Consider the following 15153-nt stretch of genomic DNA (forward strand, 5'->3'; position numbering starts at 1 on the left):
CGCAGGGTCAGCCATGGCCCATCAGAGCTGGGTGCCCCCTGGCAGGGGCTCAACCTTTGTGTCACCGTCTCCCCCTCCCCGCCAGCAGAGAAGCCCAGCAGAGATGCTCCGGGAGTGAGACAATGCACTAGACCTCCTCGGAGCCCAGGCTGGGGATGGGAAGGCGGCGGTGACATCATGCTCCAGGCTCCCTGCCACATCTGTCCCGGGGGGGAGGGGTGTCCGACCATCCAGCCACGTCCTCGGCTGTGTGCAAAGCAGTCGCCGCTCACCCACAAGCCCTGGGAGCCTCTGCCAAGCCAGTTTGGGGTCCCCATTTCCATGAGCTAAATGGGACCGCAGGCCCACCCTCATCTCTCCAAACCCAGAGCCACCTGCTACAAGGTGAAATCCCAGCCTCCCAGACCTGGAGGGTGGGGAAGGAAGCAAAAATCCAAACCAATTCCCTCCCCCAACTTTAATCTAGAGCTGAGATAGAGAACAAAAGCCAGAGCTAAACTCCAAACTCTTGGATACATCTGAAAAACAGGGGAAAGAAAACAGAGGCTGTTATTCCCCCTGCTGAAACTCCTTCCTGAAAGTTCCTCCTTAAGGCTGCAAAGGCCAAGGGAAGAGAGGCCCCGGAACCACAGCAGTGGAGTAGAAGCTGGGAGGCTGGAAAGAAGAGGTCTCCAGCTCTCCTGCCCAGCCCTGCCCTGCCCCACCCAGGTCCTCAAAGTCCTCCACCAACCATCGGCACTGTAGGCACGATGGGCACCGTGGCCAGCCTCAAGAGCTGGCCCTTCTTCCCCTCCCTGCATCCCTATTTGAAGTGGACAGAGGAGGATGCCGCTCATTGAGATCCCCCAAAAAGAAGTACTAGAATGTTAATGACATCCACCTTTGTAAGCTCCCCTCGGGCCACCTCCAGGGGAGGGAGATAGTGCAGGAGAAAGGCAATGAAGCCGGCAATGAAGTCAGCAAGGAGGCCAGATGGCCAGTGGCCCTAGACATCCCTGTTAGGACCAGGGGCAGACCTGAAAGGCCAAAGATCCACCCTTCTCCCTGGGAGCTTCCAGCCTGAACGGTGAGACCTCAGGGACACACAGGAAACCAGCAAAAAGCGACACATATGGGAACCAACAGACCATGGCCAAAGATTGGAGGACAAAGTGACCTGTTCCTGCAATGATGTAATGGTAACAGCAGCTGCCACACTGGAGGGCCCTTGCCCACAAATGGATACATTCTGAGTGCAGCCTCTGAGGACCCAAATGCTGTCTTGTTGTGTGCATTAGCTTGGGCACCCCCAGGGGCAGCCCTGTGAGCTGGGTGGGCTCAGTTTCCTTATCTATGAAGTGGGGACACACCTCTAAAAAGCTGTAAGTATCAGTGAGCTAGCACATGGCAGGAGCTTGGCCCAGGACTGCCCCATGGAAAGTGTCCAAATGGTGACTCAGATGATTGTGATTATGACAGTGATTGTGATTATGGAAGAGCAAATGCCCATGTCTGCCCTGCCCACCGCTGTGTCTACAGTGCCTAGCACCATGACTGGTACATAGTAGACACTCAAAATGAACGCTGAATAGATGGATGGATGGGTGGGCGGACAGGTGGGTGGATGAATGGGTGGATAGATGGATAAATAGATGGATAGATAGGTGAATTAATAGTGAATGGGTGGGTAGATGGATGGGTGAGTGGAGGGATGAATGGATAGATGGGTGGGTGGGTGGATGCATGCATGGGTGAGTGGATGGATGCATGAATGGGTAGATGGATGGGTAAGTAAATGGGTGAGTGGATGGGTGAATGGATAGATGGGTGGGTGGGTGGATGCATGAATGGGTGAGTGGATGGATGCATGAAAGGGTAAGTGGATGGATGCATGAATGGGGAGATGGATGGATGAGTGAATGGGTGGGTGGATGGACGAATAGGTGAGTCAATGGATGCATGATTGGGTGGGTGGATGAGTGAATGAATAGGTGGGTAGATGGATGGGTGAGTGAATGGGGGGGTGGATGGGTGAGTGAATGGGTGGGTGGATGACTAGGTGAGTCAATGGATGTATGAATGGGTGGGTGGATGAGTGGATGAATGGGTGGGTAGATGGATAAGTGGATGAATGGGTGGGTAGATGGATGAATAGGTGAGTGAATGGGTGGGTGGATGGGTGAATAGGTGAGTCCATGGATGCAGGAATGGGTGGGTGGATGAGTGGATGAATGAGTGGGTAGATGGATGGGTGAGTGAATGGATGGGTGAGTGAATGGGTAGGTGCATGAGTGGATGAATGGGTGGGTGGATGGGTGGGTAAGTGAATGGGTCAGTGGATGAATGAATGGGTGGATGGATGGATGAATGGGTAGATGGATGAATGGATAGTTGAGTTGATGACTTTGTTCAAAATTCTTGAGCTGAGAGCCACATCTGAGCATCTTAGTATTTAACATAATACCCTACAGGGAAAGAGCTGTCCATAGAAGCTTAATGAACAAACACTTTCTCATCTAATTTAATCTAATCCAGTCAGGGAAGGCTCCAGGAAGAAATGGAACTCTGAGTGAGCCAGGGGCCTGGGGGACAAAAGAGCCAACCACTCACCTGGGGCCACCCCACTGTAGGACACTCCAGAGACACGAAGGAAGGGGTTTCCCTCATGGTCCTTGCCCTTCACCTTGAGGTAGAAGCGCTCCTTGGGGGTGTGGAAGGGCGGCCCGCCCCACAGCTGGTGGGTGGAGCCATTGGAGAGGGGCTTCGTGGGCAGAGTCAGGAGGGGCTTCCCTGAGCTTTGTGCCAGCTCCACCGAGTCTAGGCGGCCGGGTGCCTGCAGGCCCGTGGAATTGATCACCAGGGAGATGGGAACCCCTGCAGAGGGAAGGTGAAGAACAAAGTGCTGGCGTCAGTGTCTGCCTCTGTGATCCCCCTCAAGTAGGGGCCCTTGAACCACACCCCAGGGGTCCTGCTTGCCTGGCCCTTCCTACCTGGTCCCTCCTTCCCTACCTACCCTGGTGCTGACCAACGCTGGGGGTAGGATAGGTAGAGAGGGACCTTGCTACTGTCCGTGGTGCTGAAACACCACAGTCGTCCAACCACGGCTTCCCAATGGCTGCATCACCTCTGACTGCACTGACTTGGAGTCCCATGGAGTAGAACTGTCCCCCACCCCATTAACTCTGGTGTGGGCCATAATCAGATTGGCTTCAGGGAGTGGCCTCAGATAAAGCAAACACCAAGTTTGGGGACTCTAACTTCTGACCAGACTCTCTCCATGTTTAGGTTTTCTTTGGTTTTCTTTACTGTCTTGATGGAAATGTGGTACTTTTCACACTATCCCAGAAGAGGCAGAACTGGACTCCAATTTCATAATGTCTTTTTAAGTTTTCTGTCATCCAGGCTGGAGTGCAGTGGTGCAATCACAGCTCACTGCAGCCTCAAACTCTTGGGCTCAGGCAACACTCCCACCTCAGCCTCCCAAGTAGCTGAGACTACAGGTATGCACCACTATACCTGGCTAATTTTTAAATTTTGTAGAGATAGGGTCTTGCTGTGTTGCCCAGGCTGGTCTTGAACTCCTGGCCTCAAGCAATCCTCCTACCTTGGCCTCCCAAATGTTCCTCTTTAAAAAAAATTATCTTGGCCTGGCACGGTGGCTCATGACTGTAATCCCAGCACTTTGGGAGGCTGAGGCAGGCAGATCACCTGAGGTCAGGAGTTCAAGACCAAACTGGCCAACATGGCAAAACCCCGTCTCTACTTAAAATACAAAAATTAGCCAGGTGTGTAGCGCGCACCTATAATCCCAGCTGCTCAGGAGGCTGAAGCAAGAGAATTGCTTGAATCCAGGAGGCAGAGGTTACAGTGAGCAGAGATCGCACCACTGCACTCCAACTTGGGTGACAGAGTGAGACTCTATCTCAAAAAAAAAAATTATCTTGGATATACATCTTTATCAAGAGCAGAAACCCAGCAGGGTCACTTGTGGCCTCCTGCACCCATTTCCACTGGGACAGGCCAGTTTTCAGTCCCCACACCATCACTACACATAGGATATCTTAGCTCTCCTGGCTTAACAGTAGAATCAAAGTTTCCCTGCTTCTTCCCTTTCTGCTATCGGCAAAACAAACAAACTGAGCAAGCAGCCCCTTTTCACTCCTGGTCCTGGCAGGAAAACCGGCAAGGGCTGACAAGAATAACAAACATTAGAGCAGACAGACTCGAAAGAAAACACTAAAGGTCTGGCTTGCACCATTTTTGGTCACTGTTCAGGGTCCAGAGTCAGCCTGACCTGATCCAGGCTCCTCCCAGGAGGAGCTGAGCTGAGCTGGTCCCTGCAAAAGTCTCCAAATGGCCCCATGGCAGGGACTATATTTTCCCAACTATAAATTGAGACCTTTGATCTGGCCACCAGATGGTATTTTCTGGTATGGAGCTCAGGCAGCCTGCACCAGAAGCCTGCCTCGGTACCCAGGCTTCTCCCAGCGGAACCATAGTGGGCATGCAGGCATCCTCAGACCCTGGTGGGTGGCTTCGAATTGGATGCCTGTGCCTCCACCCTCAACATCCTCCCCAGGCTCCTCCAACCTTCCTCAGTCTTGGGACACCCAAATGTCCCCCAGGACATTCCTTCCTTTGGAGTAAGGCACGGCTCTCCTTTTTGGTAAGCCGTCAACTCACTGGCATGTGTTCATTGAACTAGCCTGCTGTTCACTGGAAAACTGAAGAAGCAGGACTCTAGGCAGATACGTTTTGACAAAAAGAAAGAAGAAGGTGTGAACTCAATAATAAAGGGCACAGTGTAAGTGTCCTCCAGGACACCGACTTCGGAGGCAGGGAGGATGTTCTAAAGGTGAATGTCACAATGTCACCTGGGCTGGGGCTAGTGGAAAGAATGCTGGCCTGGAAACTCAGTTTACATCGCTGTGGTCTGGGAGCAGCATCCCACTTAGCCTCCTGCAGGGTCCCTTTCACAGTCACACACAGCCAAGCATTCCCCCCACACCTCCCCCCTACTTCCCAAAGCCAAGCCCCAGGTCTTCAGAGGCAGCTCAGCACTGTCTGTAGGGTCGGGGTACTGTACCTTGCAAGGGCCACTCGAGCGTGTGGTTGAGGTCCAGCAAGGGCTGAGTGGAGAAGCCGGCTCGGAAGTCAATGTTGCTGACGCCTGTGATCCTCACTGAATGGCGGCCACTGCTATAGACCTAGCACAGGCCCAGGTCTCTCATCACCAGAGGATGGGACCCCAGCACTCCAGCTTAGGGCAGGAGACGACCAACCTGACCCAGCCCTGCATCAGCAGCTGGAATCCTCCTGCTTTTGTACACACATGGGCAACTTACCTGCTCCCAAGGGGCCCAGCACGATGCTCCCCAAATGAAGGAGCTGAAGCCCCAGCTTACGACCCCAACCTGAACAGCACTCTTGAGGCTGTGTTGCCCCTCAGCTCGCCACAGCCCCTGCAGGCTCTGTCTGTCCCCCTGCATGTCTAACTCCCTGCCTTGCCCTCCCCACTGGCATTACAGCTCTTGGCTCAGAGGTGCTCAGAGTTTGAAAGGCAAGTGGTGGTACTGCCACTTTACCTGCAGCACCTAGCACAGTGCCTGCAGAAGGTGCTCAATAAATGTTTGCCTGGTCAGCAGGAGCCCCCACTCTTCCAGGGCAGCAGCCTGCCCATCCCAGGATGCTCTGTTGGGAGCCAAGCTGGCCCGCGGTCCCTGACTCCCAGCACCTTGTAGATTACAGCAGGCCCCTCCTCTTCCCGCCAGCCCTGCCCCGCTGAGCCCTCCCACCAAAGTTGCTCTTGCTTCTTTTACACATTCTTCACAGCTTGGTCATGCACCTCTGAACCCTGAAGTCATTTCTCCAAGTCCTTCTTAAATGTTCCCAAACTAACCCCAAACCACTCTATTTCTTCCTACTGGTACAAGGCAAAACGCCCTTCCTCTGTCCTTGACCCTTTACTTCTATTGATATGACCACATCACCACCCACACTGTAGCCATCAGCCTTCCGAGGCCACAGGCTCCCCAGGGCAAGCAGGAGGAAGCTGGTTCCAGCCCAGTAAAGCTAGTCAGACCCTTCTCCTGCAACCCAGTGCCCCTACCTTGATGGACCACAGCCCCGGATGCTCAGGCTTAAAGGCTACGACCTTGGCCGAGTCAGGGATGTTGAGAAGCACGTTGAGGCCCTCGTCCTCCTGCAGGATCCTCCCTGTGGAAGCCCCAAGGGCTGCTCAGTCCCTAACCCTTTCCTGGGGGTGGCAGGAGCCCCACATGTCTCCAGGAATCCACAGTGCACCAAACACTAGCCTCAGTCTTCCCGGAACTGACAAGGGGTCTTGGTGGTCCTCAGCCACTGCCTCACTCCACGCTCCACCCTCAGGGATCCCCAGGGGCGGGCTGTGTGCCCGGCCTCTAGACCTGAGTGCTCATGACATCCTCAGAGCACCACTGGGTCAGGTGACCATGTCTGAATCACACTGCCCCTGACTCTGTTGACCTTGATGAGCACTCAGCACCTGGAACCCCAGCTTCCCATCTGTACAATATGCTACAAGTTCCCACCACCATGAGAATCCACTGGGGTACCATGGAAAAGACTTGGTGAGAGCCTCACGATGCAGGGACCGCCATTACTTTAATTCCCATCATCGGTTGCTATGGCTCTCTTGCTTCCTCACACACCATGGGCGCCCTCTCTCCACTTCGTGCCCCGCCCCCCGACCTCACTTTTCCCTATTCCTGGAGCCTCATGTCTGAAGCCCTGTCACCCTTGCTCTCTTTCTTTGTCCTATCCTGGGCTTCCAGCTCAGTCTTGGGGTGAAAGAGGAGGCCAGCCCCGGGGTGGTCCATACCCAGCGGATCTTGGACTTCAATCTCAGGCCCTGGCCCACTCAATGAGATGGTGACCTCCTTCAGGCTGGGGTCAAAGGGGAGTCTCCATGTGTGCTCCCCCTCCTCCTCGTGGTCTGTGGACAGCAGGTGCACCTTAGAGGCCTGGATCGCTGACTCCACCCACTTCAGCACCTGGAGGCAAGTATGAGGCGCTGATGCCAGCAGGTGCCCACAATGTCTTCCCCCTCCCATGGATTTTAGGCAGCATACAAACTTTCCAGGTCGCCCAAGGCCACCCCACTCCTCCATGTCCAACACCAGGCCTGATTCACACATTGTGACCCTCCTGGCTTCCATAGGCTCCAAGCTGTGAAGCCTGAATTGAGGCATTCGGAGGACTCAGCACAGAGGGAAGGAGCAAGGGTGTGTCCCTCTGCTGGGAAGACTCTTCCCCACTTCTCCACCTGGCCTCCTTCCACAGTACCCACACTTCCTCCAGGAAGCCCTCTTGGTGCCTCTTACACACAATGAACCCTGGAAACTCCCCCAGACCAATGTAGTTCATGACTGATTATCCCAGGGGCCTCCAACTGTGCTCCCACCAGGGTGCCATGTTCCCTAAGCAGGACTGACAGGCACTGCTGCAAAGACTTCAGGTCTCTTTCCAATCCACAATCAGACAAAAGGTAAGAACCCTCTGCCTGGGATACCATTCTATCCCTTAGGTGCACATTTAGGATATGACTTTAGGAGGTTCCCAAACTCCCTCAGAGACACTCCCCCTACCACAAACTGAGCACAAACTTATTTAGTTTCTCCAAATCCTGATCATGGCCTTCAAGACCCTATGTTCTATGGTCCTAGGCACCTATGCCAACCCAAGGTCACTGTGCCACTGCCTCCCCCTGCCTGCTACACTGGACCCCACCCCTCCCACAGGCAGCCCCCACCCACACATGCCATGCTCTTTGCAGGAATGCCCTGCCTCCTCATCGACCATCTCCTTGCTATTCTTCAGCTTGCTGCTTGAAGAGGCCTCTCTAATCCTGAAAAGGCTCTGTTCCCTGATACATACCATTTTGCAGCAATCTGCACTCCAGTCATTCACATTTATTGGATTTGGGCTTCTCATCCCTACTGGCCTGGGAGCTCTGTGGGGGCAGAGACCCTCTGCTGTGCTCATGTGTATCTCAGCCCTGAGCTCACTGCCAGGCACGGAGTGAGTGCTCGGGAGGCACTTGCTGGCTGTGTGAGTTCAGTAGGACATGCGTCTCCTGGGCAGAGCCATCAGGCTGACCTCAAGTCCACCTCTCAGGCACCTCACTCCATACCCCTCCCCTCCCCAGCTCACATCTCCTCCTTTGCAATAGCCAAGTCACCTAGATTCCAGCAAGGAAACCAAGAAAGAGGGAGAGGAAGGGGGCCCCTTCAAGTCTGGACCTTCTCTTTCCAGGCCAAGTTATCTCAAAGAGCGTCCATCCTGTGCAAACCCTAAAACTGAGACAATTAGCTCAACCATAAAATCGGTACCACAATCACAGAGAGAAAAGAACATCTCCAACTGAATTCCGAACCCAGCGGTTCAACTATCCTTTCTCAGTAGGACAAAAAGAACTGAAAAAAAAAAAAAAAAAAAACTTTAGTGAGTAGATTTAATTTGGAAGAACTATCAGAATTGTGATTTTGAACCCATTTTATATATCTTATTGGATAAAGCAAATAAGTAAAGATGTCAATATTTTCGGATTCAAGATTTTTTTCTTATAAACAAATGTAAGAGAGAGCTGCAAGTCTCAAATCAAATGAGCTAAGTAAAAGATCCACAATGTGAAATTTGAATTGGATATATCAGTATAAGTTCTCCAGATAGAGATAGATGATAGATTGATAGATTGATAGGTAGGTAGGTAGGTAGGTAGGTAGGTAGGTAGGTAGATAGGTAGGTAGATAGATAGATAGATAGATAGATAGATAGATAGATAGATAAGTAGAGCAATTGATCCAGAAGCAGTGATGGCCCCAAGTCTCAATATCAATGATCACCACCAGTACCTAGATCTTGGTTTCTAAATACCATTCCCTACTAGGATTCCTTGAAGAAGTGGCTAATTCCAGGTCTGGGGCAGGCAATTTATAAGGTGAGCCTGGGATGATGGGTTATTCCATAAAACAAAGAAGTTCTCAAAGACAAATAGGGACATATCAAAAGGACACATGAACCAGCTTGAAGGAGCTCCCACTGACTACATTTGGGATAACTTGAGCCCAAAAGAGAAGTTCCATCTCAAACAAACAAACAAACAAACAAACAAACAAAAATCAAGTATGCGAGTATGCTGTGACTTTAATATACACCTGAACAATCACAGTGGTATACTGTTACTTGCCAACTCCAATTGAAACACATTGAATAATATAATCCATGTGCACATAATGGTACTCAAAAAAGAGAAAGCAAAATTCAAAACAGTAGATCCTCCCCTGCCACCACCGAAGTACTCCTTAATTGAAGAGAAAGAGCTAAGTGTGATTCCGTGCCTTTTCAATAAAAATTGTACTTCAGAGAAACCAAGTCATCCATCACTTTTGATGCATAAAAGTTCTTCTTCTTGGAAGAATGCCCACTGATAAATGTGGGAGGAATGATGCAGTTAGGAAATCATCATTTTGCAACCCCTAATGAAAAATCATTTCAGGCAAGAGTCCTCAGTGGATGCTAAAACTGTTAGATGAAAGGTTGATGGGAACTAGATGTCCGCACAGAGCGAGAACATTACCCACTTGAGTCATAAAGGCAAAAACGCGGCCCAACCATGCAGAGAGCTGTCTGTCGTCACTCTGACCCAGTCATCAAACTTATCATCAGTAATAGTAGGATGCTCAGACACTATTTGCCTCCTGGTGTGATACAACAGAAGACACACTTAGCACCAACTAGGAAATATTCCTACCAAAAAGGTCAGCCTTCATCGAATCAGACCTTTGGACTTATCCAGTTTGGGGGAAACACAGGGGATTAAAAAAAAAAGTGAATGACACCACGAGGAAATAATCAGAAGAATTCAGAACATGGGACAGGGTACAAGTCCATGCCTCTTGAACAGCTTAGTGTCATAAAAAGAAGAGCTGATGGCTTCAGACCAAAGGACTTAATAGACGTAACAACCAAACGAAACGCACAGCCCTTGATGAAATCCTGATTTGACGAAAACTGTGATCAAAGATAGTTTGAAGACAGATAGGGAAATTTGAACATGGGCTGTGTATAGGATGATACTAGGAAACTCATTAATTTTATTAGATGATATTGTGGGTTATGTTGAAGACTATGTTTTTTCAGAAATCCATGCTGAATTATTTATAGATAAGGTGTCATGATTCAGCAAAAAGTATAAAGAGACAGATAAAGCAAGCCGAGCAGAAATGTTAACAATTGTTGTATCTAGTTGGTAGGTGTGTTCTTTTTACTTTTCTGTATCTTGGAAATTCTTCATAGTAATTTTTTATTAAAGTCAAGTCATTTAAAAATAACAAGTATGCGGCCGGGCACTGTGGCTCACACCTGTAATCCCAGCACTTTGGGAGGCCGAGGCGGGCGGATCACCTTAAAGCAGAAGTTTGAGACTAGCCTGGCCAACACAGTGAAACTCCATCTCTACTAAAAATACAAAAATTAGCTGGGCATGGTGGCAGGTGCCTGTAATCCCAGCTACTCAGGAGGCTGAGGCAGGGGAATCGCTTGAACCCAGGAGGCAGAGTTTGCAGTGAGCTGAGATCATGCCACTGCATTCCAGCCTGAGTGACAAGAGCTAAACTCCATCTCAAACAAACATCAAGTATGCAAGTATGCTGTGACTTTAACATACACCTGAACAATCACAGTGGTATACTGCTGCTTACCAACTCCAAGCTACCGGAAATGCTTCCTGGAAAGCTGTCTGAAGAAGAAAGGCAAAGCCACATTCAGCCCCAAGTAGAAAAAGTTCTGTGATTGATTAGCAATGTCTGCCACGAATACGGGTTTTGAAAATGGTGTCTTGCATGCTACTTATTGGTCATTCTTGCTCTAAATCATAGTCCTTCAGCTCTGCTTACCATGTGATCCTCTACAAAAAGGGAAAGGAATCAAAAGAATTGGAAAATGAGGTTGTTGCTTTTTGTTTTTTTTTTTCAGACTGAGCTAGAGGATATGTGCCTAGAAGTTTATGGCTAGATTTCAACTCTCACATGATAAGAATTCTGTATTCTGAAAATGCATCTGTTTTTATAATTGGAGCTACTTCATTGTTGTGTCTTGCCTAGCTTTCTAAGCAATGTGTCTCTTGAAAAGGTCCCACCTGTCTTAGCCAAGGAATGAGGACAAGGTTCTTCGTCCATGTGGGGGTGGACAGAAGGGAGCAGTGGCTGAGGACTCCCAGCTGGAGAGGCCCACAGAAGCCCACCGAGCACGTGAGGCAACTCCTCCAACAGCAAAGAAGCAGGTCCGTGACCACCGTCCCCTTCCTCTGGGCCAGGCCTTGTCAGGGGTCAGGAGGGAAGCGTCACTGAGCAAAGCACCAGTCGACAATTACCCAAAGGAGTGACACCTGCTACTGTGTCGTAACTGCTGTTACAAGCTCATTCTAGGATGTTCTGATGGAGGGAAGATGCTTGGCAATTCAGGCTACTGAACCACAGAGAGGGCTGGGACACAAGGCAGAAAGCCAGTGACCCACAGGATGGCCTGCCCTGTAAGCATATCCCCACTTGGGAGTTGGGGGGCTGACCCTCTTGCCCACAGTAGGGCCAGACCCCCTGTAGGCCCAGGCCTGGGGACATTGCCTTCTAGACCTGTGGTGCCCCCAGGGCTCCAGTGCAGGGAGCCTTCATTAAGCCAGCTCAATGTTTATCTGGTGAAGGCAATGGCTTCCAGATGTTAGAGGGGCTGGGGGACCAGCAAGCCTGCAATGCACTGGGGCTCATCTCTGTCACCGATGGGGAAGGAATGAAAAATCTGGCACTGCTCCCCCAGCCAGATGGCTGCTGCTCGACCCTTCGCAGCAGATAAATCATCCCTGAGGATCCTCCCAGAACACTTGACAGCCAGGGCGGCTGAGGAAGCAAGGAAGGAAAGCCAGGGGGCGAATGGGCCCCCGAGGCACAGATGAGAACACTGAGGATGGGGCTATGGGTCCTGGGCCCTGTGCCAGGAGGCTCACCGTGAAGTGACAGAGAGAGGACCCTAGTCTGGGGGTTTTGCCCCTTGCCAGCTGGGCACCCTGGGCACTTGCCCTAGCAGAGAATCTTTTCCAGAGAGAGTTCCTAGTCTTCAGGGGGTGTTGATGGAACTAAGGGGCATATCCTGGGCTCCACACTGAAGCACAGGGTGGTGGGATGGCATTTAGCCATCGTGAACTCTTACCAAGAGCTTCCCATGCAAGGCTTCCTCTCACCCTAGCTACCATCTCACCAGGTATGGGCTCTCGTTAATCCAACTGCACACAAGAAGAAAGTGCGCCCCAGAGAGGTTGAGGACTGTGCTGGAGGTCACCCTGCAGGTAAGTCTGAAGCCAGGCCTCTTGCCCCGGAGTCCAAGCTCTAACCACCTCCCCCTGGAGGGGTCCAGGATGAGGTCATCTCTGGGCCCCTGCTGATGAATTAATCAGAGCCACCTGGTCAGATGCTCCCCCAGCAGCTCCCCCTCACCCCTCCATCTTCCGCCCACCCTTACTGTCTTAGAAGGACACCTTTCTCCTAGCAGATGCACAGAACCTGGGCAATTCACCCTTTGTGCCTGCCGGTGCTGGACATGGGAAGGCTCCCAGCCCCCAGAACCGGCTGTGCTGGAACATGTGAGTTGTCGGGTGGAAGATGCGGAGGAGAGCAAGAGGCCCAGTGCTCTCCCAGGAAAAAAAGATGGAGGGGCTTTCCCGGGCACGGGGGAGCTGCAGGACAGGCAGGTTTGCCCAGCTGTGCTGGCCCCACCCCCACCACTGTTGGGGCTGGTGACAGTGCGTTGAGCTGTGTGTCTGCCGGGGAACTTGGGGGAGGCTGCGCTGGCACAGCAGGTGCTTGGACTTACCTAAGTCTTAATCAAAATGCACACCTTTGGGGCAGGTTGAAGGGGCCACGTTGCCTGCCTCTGACATGATTCCCTGTCTGTTTAAGGATTGTAAAAGCTCCAAATTTCCCCTACCAGGGAGAGATCCTCACCTTCCTTTAGTTACCCTGGAACCCCAAAGGGTGAGCCAGGTACTAGTGAGGCCAACTTCGCAATTGAAAAAAAGTGAAATGCTCCAAAGCAGTAAGCCCTAGCTGTGACTGATGGCCACCTCCCTATCAGCACTCAGAGCTGCGCCTGGCCCGGGGCAGGAGCTTGGCAAACAAGGGGAGGAGAGTGCATGATGCCTCTCGGGCTGCACTGGATGCACTCGGAAGAGGTAAAAAGGATTAATGACACACACATAGTTTGGAGCCTTTTGCAACTTCTGGGGAGTTCTCCCAGCTGGAGGTCCCTTGGCTAGGGTGAAGGCACCATTCATCTCTCCTGGGAGGGTGACCGCAGCCCTGGCTGCCCAGCCACCTTCCCAGGCTTGCCAAATGTCTGGGAACATCTGGAAGAGGCTATGTCCAAGGCATTAAGCTAAAGAACGACAGAGCTCCATGTCCAGGAAGGAGAGGGCTCCAGGCCTCTACCTAGAGGTAGCCAATTCTGGCCACTGGTGGTCCTACTGAGTCAGACACATGCTGCCCGGCCAGACTCTCACAGCAGAAAGCTGGCACCACAGCCGGGAGTAGTGGACTTGCCCAGGTTCCCAACCTCAAGGAAGAGGCTTAGGACAGCCCAGCCTCACACCTGGGCAAGTGGCCCCCATTGACCTGCCCAGCTGCTCTGTGTCTGATTTGCCCCTGGCAGGAACCCAGTTCCCATGCATTTGGCCAGATAGTTCTCCCCAAAAGCAAGAACCAACCCATCCTTCCACTGTGAAATGCCTCCCACCCTTGTTGGTTGACTCGGTGCCAGGGTAGGCTGACATGCCAAAAAAATGAAGCCGAAAGTGTCGCAGAGAACCATAAATGCCATCTGTTAACAGGGAGTTAAGGCACGCTAATCTAAACACACTCCTGGAGATAGCTCTCTGCAGCTCATAAATATACACACACAAAACCGTCTCCCAGAAGCAACAAAGCAGGACTGGCTCGAGGCCATGGCCAGCCTCAGACACCCTGCCTCTCTCTCTGCTTCCTCTTACCAGGGACTTGAGCACAAGGGACCCTGTCCATTCACCAGCTATTTACCCAACACCTGCTCTGAGCTGAGAAATGTAAACTGCTGGGAAGGCTGTGGCCATCAGGACTCACAGCCCAGCCCCTGGAAACTTCACAGCCTAGTGACATTTAATAATCGCACAGTTACAAATTTACGATTATGCAAAGTAACACAGGGAGCTGGGAGGGGCACACAAGGAGACCTAATCTTTTTTGTTTGTTTGTTTGTTTTTTTAGATGGAGTTTCGCTCTTGTTGCCCAGGCTAGAGTGGTGCAATGGCACGATCTTGGCTCACCACAACCTCCGCCTCCCAGGTTCAAGCGATAGGAGACTTAATCTTGAGAGGAAATCAAGGAGGGTCTCCGTGAGGCGGTGCGCTTAAGCCAAGACTAGGAAGGTGAGAAGGAGCCAGGGGAGGAGGAGGGGTCAGATAAGGGGCTGGACATTCTCCAGAAGACAAGCGGGAGGGACCTGGTGGTGAGATGTGCCTGTGTGGGATCCAGTGCTGTGTGGGAGCCACTTGTGTAGGCTCAGGAAAGCTGAGTGTCAGCGTCACTTCCCAACTGTGACTTGCAATCAGCCGAGGTGGGAACATTTACACCACGGAAATGGGTGTGCTTGTCCTTTCCGGAGAGAGTGTTGTTAATCATTTCCCAGTTGGCCCCTGAAAGGACCCTGTGCTCCTGGGAGGGGATGGGAGTGTGGGGTGGAGGGAAAGCAGGGGCAGCCCTGAATACGATGATACCAGGGAGCCCCGAGAGGAGGAAGGACAGACCCCTGTTCCGGAGAAAGCCTGGGTGGCAGGTGCCTGTGGAGCACTGGGCTCTGAGTGAACCCAGATCCCGGCACTGTAGGCCACACAGCAAGCCAGCTCCTCCCTGCCCAGTGCCCAGCACCACTGCCTGAACCTGAGAGCTCCTGTGCTCCTCCAGCCACCCCAGGTTCCCTGACTCTGGGGAGACACTCAGAAGATGCCCCATACCCACATTTCTGCCACACTCTCTGGGGCCACCTTGTCAGCCTGGACCAACTGCTGAACCCAGGCCATCCCAAGGGGCTGTGTCAAGCCTCAGCCTCTTTACCTGC

At 51.9% G+C, this 15153-nt stretch overlaps 1 protein-coding gene across 6 annotated transcripts in view; it reads right to left on the reverse strand.

Moving 5' to 3' along the window:
• The window catches only part of HMCN2 (hemicentin 2), a 172615-nt gene that overhangs the window by 134787 nt on the left and 22675 nt on the right, over positions 1-15153 (reverse strand). For all 6 annotated transcript variants that reach the window (XM_055270698.2, XM_055270699.2, XM_055270694.2 and 3 more), the window contains 4 exons: positions 6839-7010; positions 6089-6195; positions 5066-5186; positions 2590-2853 (listed from right to left, as the gene is read on the reverse strand). In XM_055270698.2, the coding sequence (XP_055126673.1) occupies positions 2590-2853; positions 5066-5186; positions 6089-6195; positions 6839-7010 (664 nt within the window). The remainder of the gene's footprint in view (positions 1-2589; positions 2854-5065; positions 5187-6088; positions 6196-6838; positions 7011-15153) is intronic.

The sequence above is a fragment of the Symphalangus syndactylus genome, chromosome 3 (genome assembly GCF_028878055.3).
Source record: "Symphalangus syndactylus isolate Jambi chromosome 3, NHGRI_mSymSyn1-v2.1_pri, whole genome shotgun sequence".
NCBI lineage: Eukaryota > Metazoa > Chordata > Mammalia > Primates > Hylobatidae > Symphalangus > Symphalangus syndactylus.